This window comes from Sceloporus occidentalis, unplaced genomic scaffold (genome assembly GCF_023333645.1).
Source record: "Sceloporus occidentalis isolate IW3139 unplaced genomic scaffold, rSceOcc1.0.p SCAF_4, whole genome shotgun sequence".
Classification (NCBI taxonomy): Eukaryota; Metazoa; Chordata; class Lepidosauria; order Squamata; family Phrynosomatidae; genus Sceloporus; species Sceloporus occidentalis.
The window spans coordinates 156439236-156463784 of record NW_028316984.1 but is presented as its reverse complement, the minus strand read 5'-3'; the positions used below and the strand labels follow the sequence as shown (position 1 = coordinate 156463784).

Genomic DNA, 24549 nt, shown 5'->3' with positions numbered 1-24549 from the left:
CTCATCTATCCATTGCCCACCTTCTTCACAATTTAGAAAATGGAAAAACCCAGCTGATAGTTGTCGAAGAAGACTCTAGAAGTTAGCAGTAGGGTGAATATTTATGCAACCAACAAGTGCCAGATTGTTTTTGTTTACTTAACTTTTGTGATATAGTAACAATATTTTATACTGTTACAATTTTGAATAGTTTGTGTACATCAAATAACTGACAGTTAAATAAATTTCATTTCTAGGCTTTAAAACAACAAAATGTGGAAAGTCAAAAGGGAGGTCAATCCTTCTGCAAGGCACTGTATATAGGTAATTTCTGTCATGCCTTCCAATACTTTCTCTACTGTTAGCAGCTTACCTTCTCTACCGTTAGCAAAACATCCACATCTGCAACATCTTCTACAGTTGGTTTCACATTCTCTGTGTCATAAACAAGGCAATTAAACAATGTTTTGGAGAAGAAGCCTGGAGATGGGCCTCCATGAACCAGAGAAACTGCAATCATTCTTCCAGCTTCATAATATAAATTATCTTTAAGAGCTGAAAATGCAAATAATGTAAAATAACTATATTATATTTACGAAACAATGCTGAGATTAACTCACACTGATCCAATCAAAGGTCCATCTACTCCAATATTTTGGTTGTTGGCTATGGAAACCAACATATAGAGCATAAAAGCAAAAAACAAACAAACAAACAAAAAACCCTTCCTCCATTTACTCCTATCATCTGATACCCATAAGTATACCATCAGTAAATATGGAGGCTCAGCTTATCTAGCAGAGTATATAACCACTGACAGACTCATCATGAATTTGTCTGCTTTCTAAAGCCATCTAAACTGCTGGTCATCACATTATATAGCAGCATTTATAGGATGCATAGAGTTAAGCTTCTGCTTGAATATTTAAGTTCTCTGGCCCTTTCCATGCCAATCCACCCAGGTTAGCAACTGATAAACATGTTCTAGAAATAAAAATGAAACTTCACATGTACCCTGAACTCATTAGAGAACGGAGAAAGAAATGAGTGCTGACCCCTCCAAACCATATTTCACATATTTACAGAACAGATTTACCTTGAGAATCAAAAGACAAATTCTTTGAAAAGCTGCCTTCAAAGAGCGATGAATTCTGAAGGTGAAGCATCAATAATAGGAAAAAATCTTCTTTTGATGAATGGCAGCTGTCCATCTCTGTCTTGCTGTTTATGTACTTTACTTCAATATTATTGGCAGGACTGAAGCTGCGCTTTCGAAATCCCTTTAAGGCACTATCCCAGATGTCTTGTCTATTGATATTTAATCTTGCTGGTTTGGTATTAATTTGTGATTTTAATTCCCTCAGAATATTTGAGACTTCTGTTTTCTGCACTCTGAGTTGCCTACACAATATAAAAACAGGATTTTTGATTACTAAAGCATTTATTAGGTACTGTATGTGCAACAATAATTCTAAAGCTGTGTAATCATCTGTCATACAATTTGTGGAGCCTTAAATTTTCAAATAAATGTCTGTTAGGAATATGTTGATCAGTTCACAGAAACTTTAAATTGCTTGATAATCTGAATATTCTGGAATGTGAGAACACTTATGAAGAACTCATAGCAATTCACTAATTTTCAGGTCATGAAGTACAAGTATTCATCTGCATCACAATGACATTTTAGATTAAGTTCAAATAAAAATCTTGCTGGAAAGTAGTTGATTGCTTTGTCATACTTTTCAGATGTATTTAATACTCTGCACTGCACTGAGACATTCATATACAGTTTTCTTCTGCTTGTGGAACGTGTCTAGAGTTCTACTCACAGATGTCCCTATCAGCAGAAGATTCAGGATAGAGGAGGAGGATAGATGGACATGAAACTTTCACTAGTTCTCCTTAAAACTGCTTGTTTACCCTGAAAATCTATTCCAGAGAATTAGAATCACAGAACTGTAGAGTTGGAAGAGACTGCACGGGCCATCCAGTCCAACCCCCTGCCATGCAGGAAATCACAATCAAAGCATCCCGGACAGATGGCCATCCAGCCTCTGCTTGAAGACCTCCAAGGAAGGAGACTCCACTACATTCCGGGGGAGTTTGTTCCACTGTCGAACAGCCCTTACCGTCAGGAAGTTCCTCCTAATGTTGAGGTGGAATCTCTTTTCCTGAACCCTTTGGGAAGTGGGAAGCAGAACTGGCAAAAAACACTCCTCTCTTCCCCTGATATAGTCTTTCTTGCTACCATGATCCCATCTTTGACTAGAAGCTACTTTTCTGTTTGCAGAAACCTAAACCTACTATCTCTAACCCTGAAACAATGAATAAAGAAGTGGAGAACTTAAACTTAATTTTATGTTTGGTTTTCTCTTCCTCAGCCACACCACAGGCAGTACTGCATAACATACTTTTGAAACAGTGAAGAAGAGGAAATCAGTTTGAAATATGATGTGCTGAGCACCTGATCCAAGTAAAAAACCGTAAGGCTACTAACATGAATGTAACTTACACCTTAAAGTCATCATTTTTCATAAAACATAGAGACAATTACACTGTTCATCTACTTACGATTTTCTTAGTGACAGACTTCTCACTGAAGGACTGATCAATGGGGATGGGGATATCAGCCTGTTATCAGTACAGGAAAGATCCAGTTGTGAACACTGAGTAAAGGCATTGGAGCATATCATCTTTGGGGTTCTGAAGGAAAGAAAAATGAAGAACAGTTTTGGTTTCCACTTCTAAAAGTTATAGACGCACCTCAATGAAAGTAGCCAAGAGAAGAACAGACGAGCAGAGTTGAAAACTGTTCCTGGGTGAAGTAAAGCGAAAGAGCTAAGGAAGAGCTGGGAATCCAACAGGAAATAGTTTTTTAAGACACATGATCCTTTGCCTCATCTGGACGGTGACAGGAGTAAACCCTAACATGGATGGCTCCTTCTCTACTGGCTAAGAAAGCAAAAACTTCTGAACTCCTCTTCAATGCATAAGAAAGGAGAAAAAGCAGTACAAGAACTCTGAGGGCCCATTCCCACTTACCTTTTAAATCACTGCTGAACCGAATCATGGATTCTGTTCCAGCAGCAAGTGTGGTTCCCGCTACTTGAGCTGGGTCAGGCTTGGGGGGCGGGGGGAGCTGCAAGGGCCCTGGCCATCTCCCCTGTCACTGGCCTCCCTTGTCTCTCTGTACCTGACCTGGGCTTCTCTTTGGCTTTCTGCGGCCTGCTTCCCAGCTTCCCTGGCTTCGCTGCGAAAACCATGGCCTCCCCGTTATGAATCGGTTCCAAATCGATTCCCAAGTGGGGACCATGGTGGTTTAAACCATAGTGGGAATGACCCCTAAGTGTGCAGCGGCTCATTACAGCATGTTAACCTGAGTTTATTTTAATATGAATACATCCAGTATTGCTTCTATGTAGTCATCACATGAGAAAGAGAGAGAGAGAAAAAATCAAACATGCCTGATGAGGAAGCTAAGATGAGATCCAGGAGACTGTCTTGGGCATTTGGGTGATGGATCTTCTCGCAAACCATCTCCAGTATCTGTTTTTTCTGGCATACTCAAAGAACGCTTTCTCCTGTTCTGGCAGTTTCCTGTATAATGAAATTCACAGAATCACTCTTGAAGTTCCTTTACAAGTTTCAGTTAGTTCAAGTATTATTAGCAGCTATTTCATACCATCTGATTTGGCAAGGATGGTTCGACATTCAATGCATTCCCAATTTTGTTCCCAACTCGTTAGCGAGGAACATGCCAAATGAATTCCTCTGGAACCACAGTACTGACAGCGTTTTATCTCCCATTTGCTAAAAGAAAAAACAAATAAATGTGTTTGAAATTATAACCATGAATTAACTTCAGCTCAATAAAGCTATTTTAATATACACCCTCCACTTCACATTAGTTTATAGCCCAAATTAAAACAAGAATCATCCAGTTCACCAAATTTGTTGTGCAATACAATGGAAAGTAGGGGGTGGAATATTACAGTATCAACATTTTATATTTTTAAATCTGCCTTTCTATCACAAAGACTATCCAAAAGTGGCTTGTGTTAATTATCAAACGTAACACTACCCACATGCTCTAAAAGAGAAACAAAAGCAAATAACTACCATGTGGATGGGGGGGGGGGGGAGGGACTCTACTGCAACAAAAACATTGGCTTGGACCCGAAGGTTCCATTCTGCTAAGGGTTCCTTCTAGTGACAGAACCCTGTAATCCAGACTATTACTAACTCAAACCTACGTTTGTCCCAAAAGCCTTTAAAAAAAAACTCCATAGATTTTCCATTTGACAGACGGCAAATCATGGGGATTTGGGGCAGGGTAGGGACTCATGAAGGAAGAGGTCTTCTCTTACCTTAATTACAAAATATAGGAGGATACAGGCCAGGACACTCTAATTTCAGTGTATGGACAGACAAATTTGTGTCTGTAACTGTATCAAAATAATTTATACCAGAACATTGTTTACTTAAAATGAATGCTCTAGTGTTTTGGTAGAAAATGCTCAATATGCTATCAGTGTCTTGTTACAAACAAGAAAAAAAAGGCCTACTAGGAAAATGAAGTTAATTTTCCTCCTTCCCACTTAAAATAACTCCAGATGTGGCCATCATAAATTACCCCAAGTATGACCATCACAGTATCTGCTGCAGTTTACTTTTAAAGTATTGAGTATAGAGACAGTACCAGCTACAAATATATTCAACATTGCCGTTTCCAAGAACTGCATTTATTTATACCTATCTGGCTCACTGTAATCTCTTCCATGTTGGCAGAGGCATCTTTTCACATCACAGTGTTGATAGCATTGAAGAAGTTCTTGGTATGCATTCTCTTCCAGTTCCCAGGAGGCATCTCTGGAAAGAGTCAAATAATGTTCATTGGAATATTTCTAGTTCCGTAATTTAGCCTTTCTTGTTAAAATAGCCATATGTAACTGGAGCAGAACACCCATAAAACCACCAGGTATAATGAATATACAAATAAAAATTTAGGAAGTACTTACTTTTCTGGAATATGGATGCCCATTCTCAGCATTTCATGCTGAAATTTCTCTTTATTATTACATACTGGGCATCTAAAGAAAAACACTCCTGCACTCAGAGCTTGACACTGGATCCAAAAAGAGAAAGAAGAGCGAACAGTAACTTATTTATGCCAGAACCACACAATAATATTATGGTAGCTAAAAAAGCATTGTTATCTACTTTAGTTATCAAGCCTTGAAAGCTGGGAAGCCGTTAGCTCTATCCCTTCATTTTTGCAAATGTTTACTAGAACTGAATCCACGCAAACAACATATTCCCTCTCCTTTAGTTTTCTTTCAAGAAAGGACAACATGGTCTGATGAATCCTTTGCAAGAGTGCAGTCTTGTGTTATGCCAATAATGTTCCTTGGTGTACAGAAGGTCCACATGCAATGGGACAGGCTGGACAACAGTTGCAACATAGGTTGCAAAGCAGAAAATTACCAATTTTGCCTCTGAGAAAAAAGACAGAGAAAAAAGACCTGTTTTGCCTCTGTTACTCCATCTTTGCCCTGTTGCCCAGTACTTGTTGCAAGTGGTGAACAGCTTATTGGAATAGGGCTTGGAAACCCTTGTTTTCAAGTATCGTATGATGACCAAGTTTGTTATATTTCCACAGATTTGCTGAGCACCCTCTTTGAGTGTTCTAAACCAGCTGGTGAAAAGTTAGCTTACTGTACTGTATGATGTGTTGCTTCTGAACTTTGCATATTATCAGATGGAAGGTTGGATTTTCTACAACAACTTGTTAATATCTTCAGTATTCTTAAATGCTTTTGACATTAACATACTAATAGTATGCTTGTTCTCCATGTGTTAATCTTTAGGTAGTCAAAATAATACCATTCATGTCAAAAATAAGTATTAGTAGATGCAGAAAACTCCCAACATTTGCAGAAGTACAAGAAATCATTAGGAAAAACTCTGAAGGCAAACTTCAACAAACGAAATCAGCCCAATGACAATTGAGCAATTGCACAGGAACGCTGACTGACTCTGGGGAAGGAAGTACCTAACAGACTATTCAGGAAGAGAACATGGCTTGCTGGCACTCTGAATGTTGCAGAAGCCTGCAACATTTAGACTAGAATGCAATTAAACTACAGTCTATGCCATCATTTCTAGAATTTTTTTTAAACAAGAATATTATCATATCATTCCAAACGTACCTGAAGACAGTTTCTATGAAACCAAGCATTTTTACAGCATGGAGTTGTTAGAATGTTGTAGGATGGTGCATGTTCAACCAGTTCCAAACATATTGTACATTGTGATGATCCTTTAGAGTTATATGGACGACGTTTTTGAGTAGGCCGGTGTTTCCAACAATATGACCTTGAGTATAGAGAATCAGAATTGCTTATAATCACATTTATTTATTTAATATCCTGCTTTTCAGCTTGTACAGGATCCCTCTCTAAAATGCAGACTCATGTAAATATAATTGCATCAATAAAAAGTTGAGTGACACAGACTTGCAATTCATTAAATCTATTTCATTAAACAAACTCATTGAATTAAAATAATATTTTAACACAAAAAACATAATTAATTAAATTATTTTTCATTTTTAATTATTCCCTGATTAACTGCAAGGTGCTTTGAATAAGGAGAGAACATGTCTTGCTGGCTAGGTAGGAAACAGCAACAGCTATTTCTTTTTAATCACTTTATTTTATGGTGCAAGAAATGCCATTCAGAAACAAATTCTTCAATTTATTTTAAGTTCAACCAAAACAACTTGCTTTAACAAGCACTTTAAACAATTATTATTTAAGTAAGGGGCCATAACATCTGAACTTCATTTGCTACTTAATTTTTGGAATTAGTCCTATCTTGTTGTAGTTCTACACATTAATGCAAAGAACAAAAAACATAAAACCCTCTGGTTTAAACCAAAACCAAACACCCCCCTAGGTTTTTTAATTTTAAAAAACTGTTCCATCCCCAAAACTTGTAGTAGATATGTCAGTTATACAGAACACAAATGAAGAGATCAAACCTTGAAGACCAGTTAGTTCTAATCAACAAAGCTTAACAAGAAAAACACAGGAAATTTATGAAACCAGTTGAAGTGGCTGCAGTCCATGGAAAACATAAGACAAACAAAACTTCTTAAAAGGTGCCATAAGATTTGGTGTCCCTTTTACTGGAACAAACTAACACAGCTGTTTCCCTGGAAATCAAACTAATTCATGTAATTCTAATGAAAAGAGTTTAAAAACTTACGGGAAAGTGTCCTTGAACTGGAAAATGCATCCTCTCTCTACCCCACAAGGAAAGTGGTAGCTTCGTTTGCATTTGGATGACACACAACCAATTGAAGCACCCTTTTTCTTACAAATACTACATTTCTAAAAAGAAAGAATACATTAGCCTGAAGCAGCCCAGCACCCTACCAATCTTTCTTGTTTCTGATTTAAGACTGCCTGGTCAGGTTGGCATGCTGGGAAACCCATACACGGTGGATTGCTCCATCTGCCATCCTGAGAATAGCTCATTTTAATGCAAATATTAAGCTTTCTAATCATTTCAAAGCGTAGAAACAAGATACAGATGAAAACAGTTATTTTACATCCAAGTTTACATTGAGGGAAATGCACACGTGACTGCCATTGTAAGAGAATTGATAAAAACACAATCGGACCTTCTCCTTTGTTATCAAAATAAAATAGGTAAGTGGGAAAAAAATAGAACCTGGTGATGTTGCCATTATTTACTGTCAAAGTAAGAAATTTTGCATTATTGCAATTCAAACATTTGTGTCTCTTTTCTTATTTGGTCAACTGTGAAATAATACAATAATCTCACGGTTTGCACAAATTATTTATTCATAACTGCCTATCTTCTTTAGTGCTTTGCATCAAGAACCCTAGCTACTTTGATTATACAAAATGTTAGGCCTCAATCCAACCACAGTGCCAGTACAGTAGAATATCCTTTCCATTTTCTTTTCTAGAGAGATCTTGAAGCTGCCCCCAAAACATCTCAAGGGTGTCTCAGCCCTTTGAAGATGAAAAGGGATCTGCAACATTCCTGTAGGAGGATTCCCTCACTCACTGGATTCCACTCTTTGCCAGCAGATGTCCAGAGGGTGCATCCTGCTCCTAATTTCCCATTATTTTAATTTACAACAATTTTTGTAACTGAATAGCAACATTAAGATTCACACTTGAAGTACCCAAGGTTCTTTCTCATGACACCCACCATACATGTTTAGTATTTCTATTATCGATGGTGGAAGTGTACACTTGTGGGATCAGAGAAGGTGTGGCTTTAGCTCTTTTCCCTTCAAATAACAAAACAAAGCAAAAACGCAAAACACTTAGTTTACTGCAACTGTGTTTTTGATGTCCTGGAGTTTTTCATACTACCAGACAAAGTATGAGATAAACGTTACTGCTAAACTAGACAGAAATGTCTTAATTCAAAGCCATGTTATCAATACCTACCTTGATGATGAAACACTGCAAACTTTTAAGGAAAGCATTAGCAAACTGAAATTCAGTTGTAATATTACTTAGTGTATTACAGTGAGCCTGCACCATACATGGGCTTGCTATAGGCGGCTTTCAGCTTATGCTGAAGCTGCGCAGCAAATGAGAGAATGGTGCGTGCGCATGACTGCTACACAAGCACGAGCCCCATTATATCCAATGCGGCTCAAGCATACACGCTTTTTGCCGTGTGTGTGTGTTGGAAATGGATCCCCTGCTTAAGGCAAGGGCCCACTGTATATATCTAGGGCCACACCCCTCTCATCAAACAAACTACTGGAATAGATGCAACATTCAAGATATATTCTTACCAGTCTTCCAGCTCGATTAATTTCTTTCTGGATGTCTTCAGGTAAAAACCCATAAAACCCTTCTTCATCTTCACCTCTTTGCCAAATCCCACTAGACATTAACTATGATGAAAAGAAAGGCATATTGACAATTGACACAAGAATATATTTGTATCAACTGTTCACAACAGAAAATGTATTACAGTATTGAATAACTGAAGAGGTCTGGCTGCACTAAAGCCGAACAGAAACTTTTTGATGAACTGATGGTTCACACTCATCATGATACTTTTCCCTATGATTACATGACACTTGCAGTCTGTTTCTGTACACGCTGAACCAATTCCCACTGAATTCAACTGGGGCTCACTGACCTCTTTGGGCTGGGTGGATAGAGCATGCCTTGGCCATGACACACCGGGTGCTCCCTCACCCAATGGCTTTGCAGGCTCTCCATCACGCTCCTATCAATGTTCTGGTTTGAGCGGAACAGGTCTCAGAAGGCCTTCTGCTTCCAGGTTTTCCCTAATGAGATTGCATCTTTCTTGCTTTTCTCCTTACACAAGTAGGGATCTGCTCACTTCCATTTAGTCTCCACACTTGCATTTTTTTTCTGAGTATCTCTTTTGTTTTCAATAGCTATTGACAGGGGTGCTCTGAAGGATCAGATTGTGCCCTTTATTAACATAGTGCCTCAGGCTACAGTACTCTTGGATGCAAAGGTTAAAAAAAACATAAGCAAGCCTCTTTTGTTAACAAGCCAGAATCATATACCATTGTTTCATTTTACCTGGCTTAAATTAATGAATATACCAGAAATCTATCAAGTGTAATGCACTGATTATGTTCTAATTAGCTTAACATGGAAGTGGGTACTTTAGTCCATCCTCATGGGTTGCTAGAGAAAGAGGGGAACAGGCAAAACCAAGCTTGGTTCTGCTTATTCAGTAATACCTAGCTTTGGTTTCATATTATAGGCTGAGTATTCCTTATCTGAAAACCAGAAATCTTAAATGCTACAAAATCCAAAATGTTTTTCAGGGGTGGCTGAGACCATGATGCCTTTGCTTTCTGATGGAACAGGACAAAGTATTCAAGGTGAATTCAAAACAAAGCAGAATAAAGTGACACTATTACCTTCCACTATACTCCTATTGATGCAGCCTAGAATCACATTGGCTTTTTAACCTGCCACATGCTACTGCTGATTCATAATCCGCCTGTGGTCCACCAAGACTCATAGATGCCTTTTGCATGCACTGCTCTCAAGCCAGTGTCACCCAAGTGTAACATTTGCAGATTTCAACATTAATACATTTTTTCTCTCCTTTCTGGCCATAGAAACAAACTTGCTCCTCAAGTTCCTATGTCTGCTCTTAAATGTGTTCAATGCTTTGTAAATTTCAAATGGTGCTCCTTGTAATTCAGAAAGAACTCATGAGATTGTAGATAAGGAATGGTTCCCCTCATGATTTCTTTCTGCCTTGCATCTTATCTTGGCCTACAGAAAAATATCCTATTACTGTATAAGAAAGGATGAATTCCTGTCTGTCTGAGACGTACTACTGATGGTATCAATATCTTTGTGAATACCTGGGGAGTGAGCCAATGCAAGGGTGAAAAGAAGCACTTTGAATTAATAATGCTTCCTTAGGAATTCAAAGTGAAAGAACCTTTCGCAGATTTGGAATTTGAAAGGCAAGCTTTACATGAATACATTTTTCCCCAAATTATTTGGGTTTAGGGAAAAGGTCCAGCATATATTATTCTAAGAGCATACAATGGGAGATAGGTGACAGTTTTATTGATATAGAGCTTTCCTGTACTTAGCTAGTTGTGTTATAGTAACCCATAATTCTACAGATTTAATAAAGTACTTACCACACAGTAATAATGCACAGTGAGATTATAGTCCTCGTAAGTCCTTTTTTCTCCATATTTATCAGGACAGTCATCAGTCCGTTGACAGAATTCACAGGCTAAAAGTAAAAAACAATTTAATACCAATTCCACTACTATGACATTTAATTACTATGAAATATCATTTTTGTTAGATGTTTATTAGAGCAACCAGGCCTACACAATGTTTTACATGCAGACACATTATGTACAAGCTACAGATTAAAAGTGGGCAGTTTTGACCAGGCTCGGGGTCAATTCCAAATCATCTTGACTTTTTAAACCCCTATTATAGATTATTATCTGAGTTGTACAGTAGACCCTTTGTATACATGGAGGAACTATTCTGGACCTCCCCTCCCACATATGGGAGGACCTCAAATCCCGTTGTTTGCTATAGCCGCACGCTCCGGGGCATGTGCGCCATTTTAATGCCCAGGGCTTGCCGTCTGCATGAGCTTGAGTCCGCAGATGGCAAGCCCATGTATGGGGAAGGCACACTGTACAATGAGATGCAGCTATTTCAACCATCATAACAGCAGTACCTGCCAGGAGCAAAGAAGTAAGTTGCTACCAGCCTTGGGAGAAGGGTGTGATATAATAATAATACTGGCTACATTTCTGCATAAAGACGGACATTCTTGTTTGAAAACAGGATGCAGGTGCATTGGTGGAGAACACATTGGTATGAACTTGTCATTTGTTAAAATTGTTTAAGACAAGATGACATGTCTTCCCTCTGCAGCATATGAAAAGCAATTTGGTCACATGATGAGGGGAATTTATAGAAAGCCTAAAGTGAAGATTTAAGCAATGCATATAATGAATGAATTACAGCATATCTCCCCCCCCTAAATTCCTGAAATATTCTTTTGATTTCAGTTACTTTTCTTCAAGTACTTGAAACAAAGCAAACTGTACTTAGTGGTGAATGTAAATAAGATCAGGTTTGGCTGAGGAAAGGTAACACATACAGAGAAAGTAACATAAAGAAGATGAAATATCTTATGATTGAAATACCATTGCATGATGGGAAACAGACAGGTTGTTTAGTCTAATGAATGAATGTATGTTTTTAGCCAAGGGTCAGAAAAGATGATGGGTGACTCCACAATGCATGGCAATGTTTATTGGGTAACCATAAACTATTACTTAACATTTTTACTTAGTCACCACTGAAAACCTATATGTAATTTACTTGACTGCATTATTCTCCAAAAGATCTTACAATACCAATACATTAAAGTAGGAGTAATTTGTCCTCACATCCCTGGAAGAAGCTAAGGTAACTGTTGTGCCAACCCAACTGTTAATATCTACTGCAGTAACTATTTCAGGAATTGATTATATATCCCAAAACATACAAATAGGCAGGATAGTATTAGCACCAACAACAATATTAGGTACAGCATTGGGGAATCACAGTTTGCAGGCATCAGAAAAAATCCACTCATTGTTGCATCAATCTGAATAGGCAAAATGCATAACCATTAAATAAGGAATTTTAAAAATGCATATTAATTTTAGCTAAAATATTAAACATGTTGCAAAAACTACTCACTCAGGTTCTGAAGGCAGATAGTAATGTTATCGCTCATCCTAGTGTTTTCCTTCCAACTGTGCAATAAAGGAGGGGGAAACAAGTTTTAGTATTTTTAGTTCAGTAAACTACTTACTGCTCATTCAGAGTGAAGATGAGAAAAACCAGGACAGAAAAATACCGTATTTATTTATTGAGTATCTATATTTCCTCCCTTCATTGTAATTCCTCCCTACATCCGGCCACAGGTTTTGTTTTTCCATTAGTAGTTCCTAAAAGTTTTTTCCATTTCTCTTAAAACCCTTAATATACTGATAGACATAACGAAAAGTTTTAGAATAAAAGTAAAATTCATAAAAGTAAATACATTATCTTTTTGATGGTACAAAATTATCCAGAAGAAAATAGTCCTTGCTGTTAGCAATTTTGTCTCTGTGAATTAGTAGGTAAGAGTTCTGCTTCCAGCCTTCATCCAGGTAAGTAAGATGATAACAGACAAGAGAAGAAAACAAAAAAAAAAGAAAGAAAGAAAGAGAGAAAGGGAAGGAGGGGTAGGGGAGGGGATGAGAAGGGAGCTAACTTTATTGTGCCAACTGAACAGGCAAAGCAGTTAGATAAAAGTACGTCACAAAGGCTGTTACATCAGAATCATTAGATCACAAAGACTGTTGCTGTCTAGAGCAATACAGTTTTCATATGCCAATAAGTTAATATAAGCTACTGTCTCACTCCTGTATGGTTCCAGTTCAAACTCTTTATCACCCAGACATGAATCTTAAGTGGAAGTCAGAGATTTCCAAAATGATAAAATGAATCGCTTAGCACCTCACATATATCCTATTGTATGATGGAACCAGAATATAATCCAGAACACAGATAAATTCAGAAAACATGCCTAGCATTAAATTCAAATTACTTTGCTTAAAATTTTTGACTCAAATGTAATAAGTCCAACAGTAAGTCTTTAAAAAACAAATAAAAGTTTGATATGATCAGCTGCGAGGAGGTGCTGAAAAGTTTTTGGCCTGATCTATTTCCCAAAAGCTGAGCTTAATTTTGCTACTGCACCTTGAAAGAGCATTCTTTTGTATTGTAAACTGCCAATTTGAAAGATTGTAGCTCTAATTTCTGAATTGTTTCAGATCACTGATTGAACCATGTTAACAAAGTGTGGAATTCTCAAGTGCTGAATTCTGGGCCATCATGAAGTTTATTCCTGCAGAAGAAAATTCCAACTGAAATCCATAAGTGTATGAAGCAAACACTGAGTGACAAGTGCCCATCATATTCAACTGTGAAGAAATGGTGTGCCAAATTTCAGCATGGAGATTTTGAGAATGAAGAAGAAAGTCTGGGAGGCCTTCAACAGTGCCAGCTACTGAAATTGTTGAGTGTGTTCATGACTGGATTTTGGCAGAGTGGTGAATCCCCAGATCCAGGCCACAGCCAGGGCTTGTAGATCCTTTCTTTACAATATTGCTAAAATCCATTCATTTCTCTTGTCCTCCACCGCCAAGACTTTGGTCCACGTTCTGGTTGTCTTGCAACTAATTATTGTTAACTCCTTCTGGCAAGGCTTCCTCTCTCTCACCTCCATCGTTTAATTTCAGTCCAGCATTCAGCGGCACACATCATTACATCCGCTCGCTACTCTGACCATGTTTCTCCTCTATTATCATCCCTTAACTGGCTCCCCTTCCCCTTCTGTATTCAGTATAAGCTTCTGGCCCCTCCTTATTTACCTGAATTTCTTTCTCCCTACATTCCCACTTGTACCCTCCATTTTGGCAGTCAAGGTCTGCTGTCTCAGCCCAGGCTCTCCACTGCCTTGTCCCAAATTCGTCCCTTTTCACTTGCTGCCCCTCACTCCTGGAACCGCCTTCCCCCACAAGCAAGGGTCATCACTTCTTTAACCAGTTTCAAAACTGAGTTGAAAACTATATTGTTCAGGGAAGTGTTCCCAAGCATTGTGTGACTGTATTTGATTGTTATCTGATATTTTATTTATTTGATCTCAGATGTTCTCAATCTGTTGCCTCTTTATTTTATCTAATTCTATCTTGAATTACTATCTGTTGTTATATATGTATTTTGTAGAATGTACACCATTGGCAGGTTTCATTTTTATCGATTTTATTTATATGTACAGTGCAGTGTAAATCTACAGTGCTATATAAATAATGCATAATAATAATAATAATAATAATAATAATGAATCTCAGCTAAAACAATTGCTGAGATACTAGAGATATCCCGGCAATGCATTGGGTTTATAATTCATGAACCATTGGCTATGTAGTAGGTGTCAGCCAAGTGGGTGCTGAAATGTTTGAATGCTGACTAGAAACAAAATTGAAAGGGTACCTTTAAATTGATTTTGCAGCATTTTGAGCAAGCTAGTGATAATTTTGTGGATCAACTTGTCACTGTTAATGAAACATGGTTATATGATCCAGAGCTCAAACAGTCCCTTCAGCGGTGGCACTTGGGTTTTCCATGAGCAAAAGAATCCAAGACTCAAAGATCAGCAGGTAAGGTCGTGGCCAGTTTTTTGGGATAAGGAAAGTATTTTGATTACTATCATCAGAAGGACCAAACAGTTAACTCTAACTTGCTGTTTTGATTCAAGGAGGCATTGAAGGAGAAACAGCAAGGGAAGCAGGGGAAAGATATTCTTTTGCAGGACAATGACCTGCTCACAAGGTTGGCAAGATGATGGATATTTTGAAGAACTGGAGGTCTGAGTGGATCATCCACTGTACTCACTAGATATTACACCATATGACTATGTCCTATTTCCAAAACTTAAAAAGTATTTGAAAATGAAGATATTTTCTAACGATTCAGAGGTGATAGCAACAACAGAGCAGTATTTTGGTGACCAGATATCAGCATTTTTTTTTGGGGGGGGGGTTAAAGAAACTGGAGAAATAATGTGCCAAGTGCATCGAAATTCTTGAGGTGAATAAATAAAATAAAATAAAAAATAATAAAAATTTTTATTTATATACCACCCTTCCAACAGATCAGGGCGGTTTACAACAGGTTAAAAACAGTAGAAGAAACAATAAAACCATACAACAATTTCATCAAAAACAAAGACAAAAAAAGCCCCGGGTTAGCCAGTCCCTTTGCCAGTGCAGAGGAAGGAGGCCTAAGGGACTTTAATCAGGGAATGCAATCCCAAACAGGAAGGTCTTTAGGTCCCGTCTGAATTGGGCCAGGGAGGTAGCTGAGCGGAGCTCTATGGGCAGCGTGTTCCAAAGGGCCGGGGCGGCGATGGAAAATGTCCTCCTAGTAGTGGAGACAAACCTCGCCCCGGGAACCCTAAGTAGTTGCTGCCCAGATGTTCTGAGGGTGCGGGGCGGAATGTATGGGGAGAGGCGGTCCTTCAGGTATCCTGGGCCCAAGCCATTTAGGGCTTTATAGGTCATCACCAACGCCTTATATTGCGCCCGGAAGCGAATGGGCAGCCAATTGAGATCTTTTAGCACCGGTGTTATATGGCTGGCCCTGGAAGTACCAGTGACCAGCCTGGCTGCCATGTTCTGCACCATTTGTAGCTTCCGGGTTTGGTATAAGGGTTGCCCCATGTAGAGTACATTGCAGAAGTCCAGTCTCGAGGTTACCAGAGCATGTACCACAGTTTCAAGGTCCCTCTGGGCCAGGTATGGGTGCAGCTGGCGAATAAGCCGAAGCTGATGACAGGTGCTCTTGACCGTCGCATTCACCTGAGTAGTCAGGCGAAGGGACGAGTCAAGAAGCACCCCCAGACTGCGCACGGAGTCCTTCACAGGGAGCGTGACCCCGTTCAGGACAGGTGGAACCACCGCCATTCCTGGACCAGGGGAACCTATCACGAGTACCTCCGTTTTCTCTGGATTCAGCTTGAGTCGGTTTTCCCTCATCCAGCCCATTACTGACTCCAGACAGGCCACGAGAGGAGAGACGCCATCCTCAGTCACTGCATCAGTCGGAGACATAGAGAAGATTATTTGGGTGTCATCAGCGTACTGATAACCCCGCGCCCCATGTCTCCGGATGATCTCTCCCAGCGGTTTCATGTAAATGTTAAATAGCATGGGAGACAGAATGGCTCCTTGAGGGACCCCAGTTTTAAGAGCCCTCTCATCGGAGCACACGTCTCCCAGCTGCACCATCTGGGACCTCCCGGAGAGGTAGGACCGGAAGCACTGGAGCGCAGTGCCCCCGATTCCCACCTCTGCCAGGCGCCCCAGAAGGATACCATGGTCTATGGTATCGAAAGCCGCTGAGATGTCCAAGAGCACCAACAGGGACACGCTTCCCCTGTCGATGCCCAGACGGAGATCATCGTCCAAGGCGACCGTGGCCGTCTCAACCCCGTAACCCGCCCGAAAGCCAGTTTGAAATGGATCCAGATAATCCATTTCATCCAAGACCGCCTGAAGCTGGATTGCAACCGCCCTCTCGATCACCTTCCCCAAGAATGGCAGTAGTGAAACTGGCCGATAATTATTATGTACCAGGGGGTCGAGGGAGGGCTTTTTTAATAAAGGTTTTACAATGGCCAATTTAAGATCAGATGGAAATTGCCCTTCCCTCAAGGATGTATTAATAATCCGGCGTAACAATAAAGTCACAGCCGGTCCCCCCTGGGCCGCTAGCCACGAGGGACAGGGATCGAGAGAGCAGGTCGTTTTCCGAACACTTCCGAGGATCTTGTCCACATCATCGGTACTTACCAACTCAAACCAATCCAGTTTAACAAAGTCCACGGAGGCTCTGGATGCCTCTACCCTAGGTTCTGCCTGAATGTCAGCGTTAAGACCTTCGCGTATCTGAGAAGTTTTATCCGCGAAGAAATTGTTAAATTGGTCACAGCAGGCCTTAGAAGGTTCAAGGATCTGGTTCAGGGCAGGAGGGAGCTGAGTTAGCTCTTTGACTACCCTGAACAACTCTGCTGGCCGCGACTCCGCGGACCCGATGCGAGCACCATAGAACGAATTCTTTGCTGCTCGTATCGCCTCTCCATAGTCCTCTAACCGTTGGGCTAGGAGAGTCTTGTCGTCTAAGCGAAGGTGTTTCCGCCAACGGTACTCTAGCCGTCGCAGCTCCCGCTTCCTTGCCCGGAGATCTTCCGTATACCAGGGCTTACGTTTGGAAGCGGGTCTGAGAGGGCGCTTGGGAGCGATACTGTGTATAGCCCTCGAGAGACCGGTATTCCAGATACCAGTCAGGGCATAAACAGAATCGCCGAATAGGTGGAATAGCAGGTATATTTCATGGTTCTAAGTAATTTCCTTCTTGGTTGGGCTGAGAAATTTTTAGCACTCCCTCACAGAAAAGACACTCATGATTATCCACCAGTTCTAAGTACCCTAAAACAGTGGTTCTCAGACATTCTCTCCAGCCTCTCCATCTAGATGTGCATATCATCACCCTTTCTCAATATAGTATATGAATAGAAATATTTTGTTTTTAGTTTGCATATTTTCATTCACACATTTATATATGGTCATACTTTAAAATTTTATAGGAAAATAACATTGTTCAAATTAGAAGATTTTTATTTTAATAAATTCAATACCAAACACAACACAATGTTTCTACTTGAGGCGATGCATGTGCTTCTTTCTAAGCACAAAGTTTACCAAAATAAGCAGTAATATTAGAAAGAGCTACTCTTAGTTCTTTGGTGATGTGAAGTCTTCCACAGTATTTACCATTAATAGCTACCAAAGCTGACAATCTAGTATCACAAGTACAGGTAGTTGCAAACACTACAAGCACTTTTATAGTCTTTTTACTTAATGCTGGATATTGTTGAACACTAAGCCAAAACTCCAACAAGGAGCTCTCTTTAAATTTTATTTTTTTTTTAAAAAAAGAATCAGTCTGTAGATCAGTAAAATGTTCTTGATCAGTCATGTTTAATGATATTGGCTGTAGTGAATTTTCAAATTGATTTTTTATCCAGTCCAGTACTTCAAAGTTTTCATAAAAATACCTTTTAAAATGTTCTCTGAACATGACTAGAAATAACAGGCAAATAACTTTCCAGCTGTGAGGGAAGTACTTGAAAGTCTGTTTCTTTAAGCATGTTGACAAGAGTAAAATCCATTTCCAAAATGTTACTTTTCAAACCATTTCTCCAAAGCTGTAGGTTGTTTTTTTAGAAAAAAATATCTGAACTTTATCATTCCAGTGAAGTATGGTTGCTTCATTTTTTCTGAACAGATTTGTTCACAACCTTTATTTTTTTCAAATATATCTAGAAGATATATCACTTTCAAAAGAAAATTTGTGTTAGAGTAAAACTCCGTTATTGGATTATTTTGCGCAAGCAAAAAGTGGAATACCTCATATTTCAGCTCAAAATTACTGTTCAACACCTTGCCTCTGGACCACCATTGGTCTTCAGAGTGAAAAAGTAATACAGTGTGCTCTGAACCCATATTTTCACACAAAACCAGATTCATATCCATGCTCAGTCATGGAAAGCCACTGGGTGACCTTGGGCAAGTCATACCTTCCCAGCTAGAGAAAGGCAATGCCAATCCCCCTCTGAATAACTCTTACCAAGAAAACCCAATTCTAATATTGCCATTAAGTCTCAGGCAACCTGAAGGCATACAGCAGCAAAAAAAAAAAAAAAAAAAAAAAAAAAAAAAAAAAAAAAAAAAAATTAACAGTTCAAATGTGAAGTTTAAATTTTCCTGTTATGTTTCTCATTTAAAGATATTTGGCTTCTAATGTTCCCTCATTTAGATAGCATCTCTTCTTCATTACAGAGTACATACTAAAATTTTAGAATACAGGTGGCACGCCTCCACTATATTTGTATCTTGCTGAGGAGTACAGAAGCAGTGATTTGTAGGCCTGACAAGATGTCTCGAGAGGTGTGTTGTCTTCCAGGTGCAAAGATCCGTGATGTGACAGAGAGGCTGACAAGACTGGTCAAGCCTACTGACCAATACCCCTTCCTTTTGGTCCACGTGGGAACTAATGATACTGCAAGACACAGCATTCAGAACATCAAAAGGGATTACGAGGCGCTTGGTAGGAAGCTGAAAGGAATGGATGTACAGGTTGTCATCTCGTCTCTTCTGCCAGTTGAAGGGCATGGTCCAGGAAGGGAGAGGAAAATAGCAGATGTGAACAACTGGCTTCGCAGATGGTGCCGCCGAGAATTATTTGGATTCTTCGATCATGGGCTGCGGTTCCATGAGGAGGGACTTCTTGCAACAGACGGGTTGCATCTCACGCCAGTTGGAAGAAATGTTTTTGCCAACAGTCTCAAGAACTTGATCAGGAGAGCTTTAAACTGAGTTCCGAGGGGAAGGGAGACAATATTAAGGAAGGCGAAAGGGATGGCGAAAATAGTCAAACTGACACAGAGGAAACAAGGCAAACAGTGCAAGGACCCAGCAGTGGGAGGCAAAAAAACTTGCACAGGCAGCAAGTAAAAGGGAACCATGGTCTGTGATGTCTCTACACTAATGCACAGAGCATGGGAAATAAGCAAGATGAACTCGAACTCCTAGTACAACAAAGCAAATATGATATAATAGGCATCACTGAAACCTGGTGGGATGAGTCTCATGATTGGAATGTGGAAATAGAGGGGTATAACCTTATTAAGAGAAATAGGCCAAACAGGAAAGGAGGAGGAATAGCACTATATGTCAGAGATATTTACACCAGTGAGGAGATCCTGAACATCAATCATGGAAGCCAGGTGGAGAGCATCTGGATAAGAATCAAAGGGGAGGGAAACAACAAGGGTGTTACGGTGGGAGTCTACTACAGACCCCCAAGTCAGACTGAGGAATTGGATGATATCTTTCTAGAACAGATGACCACACAGTCAGAAAAGAGAGATGTAGTAGTGATGGGCGACTTCAACTATCCTGATATTTGCTGGAAGTCAAACTCAGCAAAATCCTCAAGGTCTAGCAAATTCCTCACTTGCCTGGAAGACAATTTCATGGTCCAAAAGGTGGAAGAGGCAACAAGGGGGTCAGCTATTTTAGATCTGATCCTAACCAACAAGGATGACTTGGTTATTGGGGTGCAAGTGGTGGGATCCTTAGGTGGAAGCGACCATGTTCTCCTGGAGTTTGTTATACAATGGAGAGGAGAAGCCAGGCAGAGTCAGACACGCATCCTAGACTTTAGGAGAGCGGATTTCAGTAAACTTAGTGAAGTACTGAGGGCGATTCCATGGTCAGAAATACTAAAAGATAAAGGAGTTCAGGACGGATGGGACTTTCTCAAAAGGGAGATACTGAAGGCACAATTTCAAACAGTTCCAGTGAGAAAGAAAAACGGGAGGTGTCTCAAGAAACCAGGATGGATGACTAAGGAACTTTCAACCGAGCTAAGTTTGAAACGGAACATGTATAAGAAATGGAAAAAGGGGGAAATCACGAAAAAGGAATTCAAAGAAATAGCAGGCATGTGTAGGGGTAAAGTCAGAAAAGCTAAAGCGCAGAATGAACTCAGGCTTGCTAGAGAGGTTAAGAACAATAAAAAGGGCTTTTTTGGATATGTCCGCAGCAAGAGGAAGAAGAAGGAAACAGTAGGGCCACTGCGTGGAGAAGATAGCAAAATGCTAACAGGAGATAGAGAAAAGGCAGAATTACTCAACACCTTCTTTGCCTCAGTCTTCTCAGAAAAGGCAAAGGGTGCTCAACCTGAGGATAATGGAGCAGAGGACAGAATAGGGGAATTTCAGCACAGAATAAGTAAAGAGATAGTAGAGGAACACCTTGTTAATCTAAATGAATTTAAGTCTCCGGGACCAGATGAACTCCATCCAAGGGTATTAAAAGAACTGGCAAAAGTAATATCGGAGCCATTGGCAATCATATTTGAAAACTCCTGGAGAACAGGAGAGATCCCAGCAGACTGGAGGAGGGCAAACGTTGTCCCCATCTTCAAAAAGGGGAAAAAAGAGGATCCCAACAATTATCGTCCAGTTAGTCTGACATCAGTTCTAGGAAAGATTCTGGAGCAGATCATTAAACAGAGAGTCTGTGAACATCTAGAAGGCAATGCCATAATCACAAAAAGTCAACATGGGTTTCAGAGAAACAAGTCATGCCAGACAAATCTAATCTCTTTCTTTGACAAAATTACCAGCTTGGTAGATGAAGGGAATGCTGTGGATATAGTATATCTTGATTTCAGTAAGGCCTTTGACAAGGTTTCCCATGACATTCTTGCAAACAAGCTTGTAAAATGTGGGCTAGACAAAGGAACTGTTAAATGGATCTGTAATTGGTTGACCGGCCGAACCCAAAGGGTGCTCAACAATGGCTCCTTTTCATCCTGGAGAGAAGTGACCAGTGGGGTCCCACAGGGCTCTGTCCTGGGCCCAGTGCTATTCAACATCTTTATCAATGACCTGGATGACAGAATTGGGAGCATACTTATCAAATTTGCAGATGACACCAAATTAGGGGGAATAGCTTATACCCCAGAGGACAGGATCAAGATTCAAAATGACCTGAATAGACTAGAAAGCTGGGCCAAAGCTAACAAAATGAAATTCAACACAGAGAAATGTAAGGTATTGCACTTAGGGCGGAAAAATAAAATGCACAGATATAGGATGGGTGACACCTGGCTGAATGAAACTACGTGCGAAAGGGATCTAGGAGTCCAAGTAGACCACAAGTTGAACATGAGTGAACAGTGTGATGCGGCAGCTAAAAAGGCCAATGCTATTTTAGGCTGCATCAATAGAAGTATAGTGTCTAGATCAAGAGAAGTAATAGTGCCACTGTATTCTGCTTTGGTCAGGCCCCACCTAGAATATTGTGTCCAGTTCTGGGCGCCACAATTCAAAAAGGACATTGAGAAACTGGAGCGTGTCCAAAGGAGGGCGACAAAAATGGTGAAGGGTCTGGAGACCATGCCCTATGAGGAACGACTTAGGGAGCTGGGGATGTTTAGCCTGGAGAAAAGAAGGTTAAGAGGTGATATGATAGCCGTGTTTAAATATTTGAAAGGATGTCATATTGAGGAGGGAGCAAGCTTGTATTCTGCTGCTCCAGAGAACAGGACCCGGAACAATGGATGCAAGCTACAGGAAAAAGAGATTCCACCTGAACATTAGGAGGAACTTCCTGACAGTAAGGGCTGTTCGGCAGTGGAATGCACTTCCTCGGAAGGTGATAGAGTCTCCTTCCTTGGAGGTCTTTAAACAGAGGCTGGATGGCCATCTGTCAGGGATGCTTTGATTTGGATTTCCTGCATGGCAGGGGGTTGGACTGGATGGCCCTAGTGGTCTCTTCCAACTCTACGATTCTATGATCTGCATGAGATACGTTCCTGGAAGTACCATGTAAACGTGAAGCCACAGGTAATAGCAAATCTCACTATTTTCAATGGGAGTACCAATGGAGATACTTAGAGGAGAGGAGACAAGCATACTGGGGGCGTGGGACAGAGAGGCAGGCTGCAGTTGGGTGTTGGCAAATGCCGGCCACCAATTCTTCATAAGGAAAAGGGGTTAAAAATAGAGGTGTCTTAAAATCCAGTTTCCCCCTTAAAATCCAGATTTCTCAGACTACATGTACTGTACACTACAGACATAATCCAGGTCAATGCCACTTTAACTGCCATGGCACAATGCTATGGCATCCTGGGAACTGTAGTTTGCTGTGGCACCAGAGTTCTCTTGTTGTTGCAATGGGGGTGGTTAAATATCCCACAAAACTACAATTCTCAAAATTCCACAGCACTGTCATGGCAGTTAAAGTGGTGATAAATCTGGATTATTTCTGCAGTGTGGAAGCAGCCTCTTGATTTTGTTGGGAAAACTGGGTTTTAAGCCACCTCTATTTTCTACCCCTTTTCTCCCACTGCCCCAACACAATTCTGCATTTCCTATGAAGGAGGCTTTCCTTCAACCTTCCTCAAGCTCTGAGATTTCCCCATTGAACTTGCTGGGGGAAACTAAATTTTAAGCTAACTATTTTTTTACCTTCCTACCATAGTTGTCAGGATCACTGTTCCCCCCAAGTTCATTCGTCAGGAGGAATGGTGGTGGTGGGGTGATCTCTGCTCCAACCCATTCCCAACCCATTGCCATACACACAGAAGCCCCAGCCTCCCCACTACACCCTGATACTCACTTCCTTCTCCTCCTCTCTGACCACCTGTCATGCAGTCTGACTCAAAGAGGATGCTGAAAAAGTGTTCCAAGCACTTCCCGTCTCTGGAGCACCTGAAGATGGCACCCCCCTTGAGAAAATGTTACACTTCCTTGTGGGGGACCATGCCCCACAGTTTGAGAACCTAGATCCTAAAACATACACGGAATCTGGCTGAGCCTTAAGCAAGATTCCTACTCTGGAGAAGCACATTAGATCCAGAGCATTCTGTAAGCAGATGCTTACACATTATGAACACAGAGATCTCAGAAATGACTTCAGCTGAGCTAAGTGATTATTGGGCAATTTGTATTTAGTCTGGAAAACTTTGAAGGGCTGACAGTCTTGCAAATTTCAATTTAGTAACTTTGTAACCATAGAAATGTCTTTATAAATTGATATTTGCCACAAAACAAGTAACTTTCTCTTTAAACATCCAACTGTAGACTGACAATGTTAGTTCCAGGTGACTGACAGAATGTGCAGCAACATGATCTGGTTTGTCACTGAGTGATCCAGAAACAACATATGCTGCAACAATAGTTATAAGTTCAAATAATTTCAAAACAATCAAAACCTAAAGCTAATTTGGCCAAAAGAGGGATTAAATATGACTGTTCCAGTGTCCTCCATCATGTTTGACAGCACTCATCAGCCTTTCACCATCAAAGTAATTTAAAACATTGGCTGACAGTTTGTTTCTGGGCACAATTCAAATTGCTGGTTATGACCTATAAAGCCCTATATGGCTCAGGTCCACCTTATTTGGAAGACCATATCTCCCAGTATGAACCAGCCTGGGCTCTGAGATCCTCTGGAGAGGTCCTTCTCTCCATCCTACTACCATCACAAGCACGGGTAGTGGGGACGCGAAAGAGGGCCTTTTCTATGGTTGCCCCTAGACTCCCTTCCCAGGAAGGCCAGAATGGCTCCCTTCTTGTTGGCCTTCTCCTGGCATGCTAAGACCTACCTTTACAGAATAGGAGGAAAGGAGGAAATGGTGCACCCGGCTTTACATATGCGCCTAGGTACTTCCCCATGACATCACAGGCTACAACTTAGGCCTGCAAAGAGAGCAGTAGTGGCAGGTAAGAGGGAGTGCTGCTATCTAAACTACTGGTTGTCACAGTGGGGTTTGTGAGAAACAAATAGCCAGTTAT

General features: G+C 40.4%; 1 protein-coding gene across 1 annotated transcript in view; it reads right to left on the bottom strand.

Moving 5' to 3' along the window:
• Positions 1–24549, bottom strand: part of G2E3 (G2/M-phase specific E3 ubiquitin protein ligase) — a 39566-nt gene that overhangs the window by 5670 nt on the left and 9347 nt on the right. The window contains exons 2-13 of the mRNA XM_089522052.1: positions 12267–12322; positions 10688–10785; positions 8828–8929; positions 7249–7373; positions 6189–6354; positions 4998–5104; positions 4732–4848; positions 3662–3789; positions 3444–3576; positions 2551–2682; positions 1076–1380; positions 353–534 (exon numbers count right to left, since the gene is read on the bottom strand). Coding sequence (XP_089378178.1) covers positions 353–534; positions 1076–1380; positions 2551–2682; positions 3444–3576; positions 3662–3789; positions 4732–4848; positions 4998–5104; positions 6189–6354; positions 7249–7373; positions 8828–8929; positions 10688–10785; positions 12267–12303 — 1632 coding nt within the window. The 5' untranslated portion in view covers positions 12304–12322. The remainder of the gene's footprint in view (positions 1–352; positions 535–1075; positions 1381–2550; positions 2683–3443; positions 3577–3661; positions 3790–4731; positions 4849–4997; positions 5105–6188; positions 6355–7248; positions 7374–8827; positions 8930–10687; positions 10786–12266; positions 12323–24549) is intronic.